At 34.4% G+C, this 7,801-nt stretch overlaps 1 protein-coding gene across 1 annotated transcript in view; it reads right to left on the bottom strand.

The window, feature by feature from the left end:
- Positions 1 to 558: 558 nt before the first annotated feature.
- LRRC9 (leucine rich repeat containing 9) overlaps positions 559 to 7,801 on the bottom strand; it is a 103,280-nt gene continuing 96,037 nt past the window's right edge. Inside the window, exons 30-32 of the mRNA XM_065940612.1 lie at positions 3,755 to 3,899; positions 1,673 to 1,841; positions 559 to 598 (exon numbers count right to left, since the gene is read on the bottom strand). Of these exons, the coding sequence (XP_065796684.1) occupies positions 559 to 598; positions 1,673 to 1,841; positions 3,755 to 3,899 (354 nt within the window). The remainder of the gene's footprint in view (positions 599 to 1,672; positions 1,842 to 3,754; positions 3,900 to 7,801) is intronic.

Below are 7,801 nucleotides of genomic sequence, written 5' to 3'. Positions count from 1 at the left end.
TTAACACTATTTTTTTTTTTTTAAATATAGTCCTAAAAAAACTAATCTGTAGTTCAACTAACAAAACTCAACCTGATTTAAGAATAGTTGTGTTTGGTAAGAAATGTATTCTTTAGTTTTAGATAAGCCTAAATGGATAGATATTCTACAAATGAAAACATACTATTTCCTAAAATTACCTTTGCTTAGTATCTTTATATATCAAGTCAAAACGAGATTTTACAACTAAACACTTCCAATAATAGGACTAAATATTTGATTCTTTGGACTTCATTTTATGTCACTTGTATCTTTTCAAATTGTATATTTCATGATTTTTCTAACATAGAAAATCAAATGAATAAGGTAACTATAAAGAAAGTTTAAGAGAGGTGATATTAAATAAAATTCACCAAGGATGATAGAGATTATCTTCATATGAAACTGAAGTGCTTCAGTAACATAAATAACGTGATTATCTTATATGTGTATTTTTATCACCAACACTGTCTGCTAGTTTTTGCACAACTTCTAAGCGGAAATAGGTTTCTTGGTGTATATTCAGTTCTCTTTAGGCAGTTACATTCGATTTGATCTTGAAAAGTGGCTGCCAGGAATCCTGTCAGAAACAAAATATTTATGAGTTAAAGAGTGGTGACAATTTCTTAATGGATCAGCTAACTTAAGGTAATTCTGAAGTAAATAATTTTTGTATTTTATATGTGTACAATTTCAAAAAGACACCACAAGAGAGAAAAATATCATGTTTTTGACTAACTGTAAGTCAGGTTATCATGAGGATAACCCATTGATATAAAAATATGATATCAACATAAAGTGAAGTGCAAGTTGCTCAGTCATGTTCAACTCTTTGTGACCCCATGGACTGTAGCCTGCCGGGCTCCTCTGTACATGGAGTTCTCCAAGCCAGAATACTGGAGTGAATTGCCATTCCCTTCTCCAGGCGATCTTCCCAACCAGGAATTGAACTGGGGACTCCTGCAGCTACCAGGGAAGCCCGTGATATCAACATAGTATACTCAGTAAATATATACTTAGTGGGACATGACTGATTATAGCAGGGAGGTCAGTACGGCAAGAGCTAGGGTTAATAGGTGTTCCAGAGATTGGCTACAAAGAAGCTAGAGGGCAAATATTAACTGGAAATCTGGGTGAATAGGTTTTGAGCAGCAGAGTGAAATCTTAATAAGAATATCACGTTCTTTAGCCTTCAGCTGACCTCTAAGGACTAGGATCCAAACTGGCGGAAGGGCAAGTGGGAATTACAAGTCTGAAGAATTTACTAATTCTCAGCCTTTGTGATTTCAGAGTTGAATTTATCTGTTGTTCAAAATATAAGTGAACTGCTTTGCATATTCAGTAAGTAGAAGTGACTTGGGAGATAATACAATTAAAAGTGGTTCCCATAATTGTTTCAATGTTCCCTCACATAAGTACAAGGTGAGCACTATTCTACCTTGAAAGCCATTTTTGTTTGAATTATGATGTATATGCTGGACTTTGAGAAAGAGTCGGTGAATGTGAGAGAATAAACCTTATGCTGACAGTCTTCCCCCAGCTCACAGAGTAAATACATAATAGTATATAACAATATTTCCTATTTCTATACATGATTAGCAAATTTGGGAGGTTTTATGATGAGAAGTGATATTAAAACACAGAATAGCTTTACCTTCCCTCGTCTTGGTTGCTCTGGTACATATGTGCACTTGGAGATGCCATATTCTGATGTGATAAAAGAGATGGAGAGAGATTTATCCCTCTGAGTTGCCGAAAAGCTATTTCTGCATGGATGCTCCGAGGATTATTTGTTAGCATCCCTGCATTCTTGGCTTTTTTGTCTGAAATTAGGAATTATGAAACAATGAAAGGCATTAATAAAATAAATTAATAAGCTATGGTTGTCCTTCAATTGACTGTATGCTATACACATTTCACAGCATGAATTAAAAATTTTAAATAAAAGCTAAAATTGGAATATATTTCTAGTACTTAAATGCTGTTTAAATTTTTCTGAGTTAGTGAATCAATTTGATACTTTCTTGGTAATTTTAAAAAATATAATTATCCAGAACTGTGTGCTGTAAATAAATACATAGATAAAATGACCATACTTCTCAAACAAAAATTGTAATATACTCAGAAAATAGGAAAGAAATAGGAGTTTTCCAGAAAATCCTAAAAAGTAGTTGCACAATGAATCTTAAAGATATCTCAGGAAAAAATTATGGAAATGAATCCAGGGTTGAACTAATCCCTAACCTCCCCCCTCCCCCCCAAAAAAGATATTGAAGACATTCCTGAAGATGATAGTGATGAAACTGTACTCTTAAGGAGGCTAATAACAATTTGGTATATCCAGTTTTACTGATAGTTTTGTCTTCTGGACAAAAGCATTAAAATTCTCACTGTGATTAAATCTTAAAGCTATAAATACGTAGAAGTATAAAGAATAAGTTAAAAAATAACATCTTAGACTAAATTATATTGGATTTCTTTAAATTGAGTTTCTTTTAAGAATAATTGCATAGAGAGATCTACTGTTCTTAGTAGGTTTTTAGATCATTTTATCATTATTGTGATACTCAGTTTTAGAATTTTATTGTCTAACAGTAGTCTGAGGCAAAGTGGGATGTTTAAAAGAATGAAAGAGGTGAGCCCTCAGGGAAAGAGTTGTTGTTCAGTCACTAAGTCATGTCCAACTCTTTGCAACCCCATGGACTGCAGCACACCAGGTCTCCCTGTGCCTCGTTATCTCTGGGAGTTTCCCCAGGTTCATGCCCATTGAGTTGGTGATGCTATTTAACCATCTCATCCTCTGCTGCCCTCTTCTTTTTGCCTTCAGTCTTTCCCAGCATCAGGGTCTTTTCCAATGAGTCAGCTCTTCGCAATCAGGTGGCCAAAGTATTGGAGCTTCACTTCACTGTCAGTCTTTCCAATGAGTATTCAGGGTTGATTTCCTTTAGGGACGACTGGTTTGATGTCCTTGCAGTCTAAGGGACTCTCAAGAGTCTTCTCCAACACCATAGTTAGAAAGCATCAATTCTTCAGTGCTCAGCCTCCTTTATGGTCCAACTCTCATGTCCATACATGACTACTGTAAAGACCATAGCTTTGACTATACAGATCTTTGTTGGCATAGTGATATCTTTGCTTTTTAATACACTATCTAGGTTTGTCATAGCTTTCTTTCCAAGAAGCAAGGTCTCTAGCTACCCCCAATTTCATAAAAATGATAGCCAGCCAACATCTAGAATTAGGGAAAAGGTTTCATCTAAGCCTGAATGCAAATGTAATAATAGAATGAACCATTTCCATGCCTTGACCTTTTAATATACTCCCTTCCTTTACAGAGCTACCTCTTGAAACACTTCCCTACTAATAGCTTCATGAATATATAAAATAATACTGTGGTTTCAAGGATGAAGTTTGATCTTCTTTTTGTAAGACACACTTTGAGAGCCAAGAGTCTGTTGTTATGAATATTTTTAAACCTCTCCTTTTAGCAGAATGCACTATAGGTTTTAGTAGTCATTTGCTATTAGCAGTTGAGTAGAACCAAAAAATACTATAGAATATTCTTTGAAATCAGAATGGTCACATGAAACTTGAACAAAAATTCACTTTTAGGAATTGTAAATTTGTAATTTAAAATATGCAATTTTAAGTAGTATTAGAAATCAAAGTGAGATTTTTGCATCAAATGGAGTGTTTTGGGGTTTTTTTTACATTCATTCAGAAACTCTCAAAATACCTTCAGCTTCAGGAGTTAAAGTGAAGTCAGATCCCAAGTAATGGCTAAATCCACCAGGCAGAATTACATTTGTTATCTTTATGGGAGGAGCTTTCCCTTGGCTAAACGGTGCACCATCCACAGGAGAGCTGGTAACAGGAATAAACTACATGATAAAAATAAAAGTTAGGAACACCTTGCCTCTAAAACTCAGATCAATAGGCTTATTAGCCTTACCACAAGCCCCATTTGAAATTCAACTTAAAATTTTTTAGGTTAGAAATTAAATGGTTGCCTAAACTCAGAGTTGGTAGAGAGGCAAAAATGGTCAAATAGACAGCCTTTGGGGTCCTTAACCCCCCATCAGAACCTTATTTTTTACTTTTTTCAGACTGCATTGTACGCATCACTACAATTTAGTGTGATGGCACCTCCCCATTCCAAAGGGTCCTAACATGGTAAGTGTAAAATTAAGAAAATGAGAATTAAGCCTTTCCCCTTTTGTAATATCTTTTCTTTTTTTTCTGAACAGGAGTTTCTGGATGTAAGAGTTATATCTTCTACATCTTTGTGCTCCTCACATTACCTCTACAGTTGTCTTGCAGTTGATTAGTTTTTCAAAAACAAGTAAATAAAATGGGGACTAAGAAAAGCATGGGGCTTCCCAGGTGGTGCAGTGGTAAAGAACCCGCCTGTCAATGCAAGAGACATAAGAGGTGTGGGTTCGACCCCTGAGTTGGTAAGATCCCCTGGAGGAGGGCATAGCAACCCACACTAGTAGTCTTGTCTGAAGAATCCCATGGACCTAGAGGAGCCTGGTGGGGAGTCTGTGGGGTCGAAAAGAGTCAGACACAAATGAAACGACTTAACACAAGAAAAGCATCTTACCACAATCACTTTTAGTGAGTGCACTAACCCTCTAACATTTTATGTTAATTGAGAATTAAAGTGAAAGTGTTAGTTGTTCAGTTCGACTGCAACCCCATGGACTATAGCCCACCAGCCTCCTCTGTACACAGGATTTCTGGATTAAGAGGCTTGTAAAAGAGCTTCAGGAATCAACAAATGGAGGAGAGGGGTATTATAGACTGGACACTATTGGTTTCCCTAGAAATGGATGTCTGCTCTGTCTTTAGTAAGACTGACCTTGTTTATACTTTAAAAAATATGAATTCTGAATATATGATTCAATTTATTTAAAGATATAGGCTTATGCATTTGTGTAAAATTACACATTTCCCTCATATTTCAGTAAATGTAACCAAAATGCAGCTTTGTAATGAGCACTAAGGTATCAGGCCTTTTAGTAAAGCAGATCCCAAATTCCTTAACTAATTCCTTCATTGGAGTTTCTTCCCATCACTAATCTAGAAAGCTGTCAAATTTCTTCTGAAACCAAAGCACCAAAATGTTATGGTTTAAAGGGTGAACTTTAGATTTCATTTATTCCCTCTTTATTTGCTGTTTAAAAAAAAGAACCAGCAACTAAAACAAAGGAAAATACATTAGAATGAACTGATAAACTTGAAAAGTATTCTATTCTTGTGTCTTCTGAACAGCTAAATGAAATAATAACTCAATTTTGTTCTGGACAGGAAAATAAAAATTATTATTGCATCTTAAAAAATAGATTTATCTGAAATAAAGACTTAAAGTGCTCCCTTTATTTTATTAACCATATATAGATGAATTTTTAAAAACCTAACTTTTAAATAAAATATACGTATATAGGATAAATGGAAAGATACTCTTTCCATTCTTACATATGGCACTGATTCAAATAGCAAGAATAGGTATCTAGAACCACTGAAAACAAATCATAGTATAGACTGGGGGAAATGTTAGTTCACTATATGATAAGTAGAAAAGAAGCAAACAAGTAAAACTTTTAGTGAAATACACATCCATCAATGACTAAAATTTGAGTTTATGTCTTTTTTTGCTATATTAAACCAATTAAAAATATATATGGAAATTGAGATCTTTGAAGTTGCTCTGAGTGATTTCTTCATACGGAATTTAGTATTTATGAAGTTATATGGAATTTTTTAAATGTAGCCAGCATTACCTTAAAATAGAATTTATAAAATTTAATGTTACAATTCGTATAAGTCTCTCACTAGAGGCCTCACATATGTGGTATGGTAGACAGCATAATGCTACCCCCCAACAAGATGTCCACATCCTAATCTCCAAAACTTGTGAATATCTTTATGTGGTATAATGGACTGTACAGGTGTAATTAAATTAAGGATTTTGAGATGGGGAGATTATGCCCTATTAACTATGTAGGCCCTTCACAATCACAAACATCCTTATAACAATGGAGAAAAGATGTTATGATGGAAGCTGAGGTCAAAGTTATGCTATTTGTTGGAAGAGGGCCACAAGCCAAGGGATGCTGATAACCTCTAGAAGGCTGAAAGGCAAAGACCAAATTCACTTGCAGAGCTTCCAGAAGATATTGTAGCCCTGCCAATACTTGTGCTTCTAGCTCTACAGGACTTATTTTTGGACTTAGGACCTCTAGAATTTTAAGATAATAAATTTGTGTTGTATGAAGATACTAAATTTGAGGTAATTTGTTATAACAGCAACAAAAAACTAAAGTTTCCTTTAGTTTTTCACTTCTGGAAGCAAGAAGTGACTTGCTCATGGAATATAAAAGAAAGGGAAATGAAGCTTAAATCTTTGGACTAAATTTTATTTGTTCTCTTTTTAAAGACTAGAGACTGTGACAATAATTTTGGTAGATGACATTTAGATGGTGCTCTCAATTGTATCATATCGATTAGTAGCTAACATTGTTTTACACAAAGCACAGTTCTTAGAAAAACTTTTGTAGATATAACCCATATATGAACCAATTTCCTTTGCATAATCTAGATAATCTTTATTAACATTGTACACCTGTAAGTTTCACAGGTATCTACAGTTATTTTGATTAATAATAGAATCCCCTTGGTTAATAAAAAAAAAAGTCCAGGAAATAATAAGAATTAGATCTATAATCTTTTTATAATCCTTTAAAGGATTTTAAAACATAAAGTACATGTGCCCACCCATCTTCGGATGAAGGGCCAAGGCCTTTTCTGTAAGGAAGTGTCCTTTGACTGGTATTTTGTCTGATTGATAAAGCCACCACAATTTCCAGCTCGGTTTCATTAAAGTAACAAGACTTCAATAACATGTGGAGAAAATTTGAATACAAGAAACTGCCTAGATTTTTAAAAATTTCCTCACATATTTTATCTGACTTTTTATAATTCTCTCCCTTATTTTGCAGGTTTTCTTTTTACCCCCAACCTAATTTGATATTATTCGTGTATGTGTATTGTTGATCTTTATCCAGATTCTTCAGAGGATCTCATTTGGTTTTCAAAGAAACATGGAAATAATAATTTAAAATTTGTACTTGTATATCTATTTATTTAAAATAAAAGATTGGCATACGTTTTTGAAAAAACATAGCCAACTTTTAATAAATCTGTGATTCTATTGCTGAAGGCAGAAGTTAGTTAGAGAGAAGCCTACTAGTATTAAATGCTAGGAATTGGTTAGTTTGTTTTATAGAGGGAATGGAGAGTATGGGGTAAGCCAGTGAGATGAGTGAAAGCATCTACAGTAGTCTTATCTCTTTCCTCTTCAACTAGCTTTTAAAAGTAATCTTTGTTCACTGACTAATGCCCTTGCTCTCTGACTTTCACTTACATTAGAGGTTTACTTGCATTTCACTGCCCCACCCTAGTCCAGGTCTTCATAATTTCTCTCTTGGATTATCCTAAAAGCTTCTTAAGTTAATTTCTCTGCCTCTAGGCTTTTCTTCCTTAAATTTTGCAAAGGCACAGCTCTAATAATATTACTTCTTTGCTCAAAACCCGTAGCTTTTCTGTGTTTAGTCTTTTGAAGATGGCTATGAAAAATCCTGGTGGTCAATGATAGAATTGCCAAATGATATGCTTCTGTGGCTTCTTCCTTCTCTAACCTTGTCCCTATCATAGTTGGATATCCTACTTGGGTTCATGGGCAAAAGGCCCATGAACAATAAAACTCTTTCCATTTAGGAGA

The sequence above is a fragment of the Muntiacus reevesi genome, chromosome 7, assembly GCF_963930625.1.
Source record: "Muntiacus reevesi chromosome 7, mMunRee1.1, whole genome shotgun sequence".
In the NCBI taxonomy this organism is placed as follows: Eukaryota; Metazoa; Chordata; class Mammalia; order Artiodactyla; family Cervidae; genus Muntiacus; species Muntiacus reevesi.
This window is presented reverse-complemented; position numbering and strand designations above follow the sequence as displayed.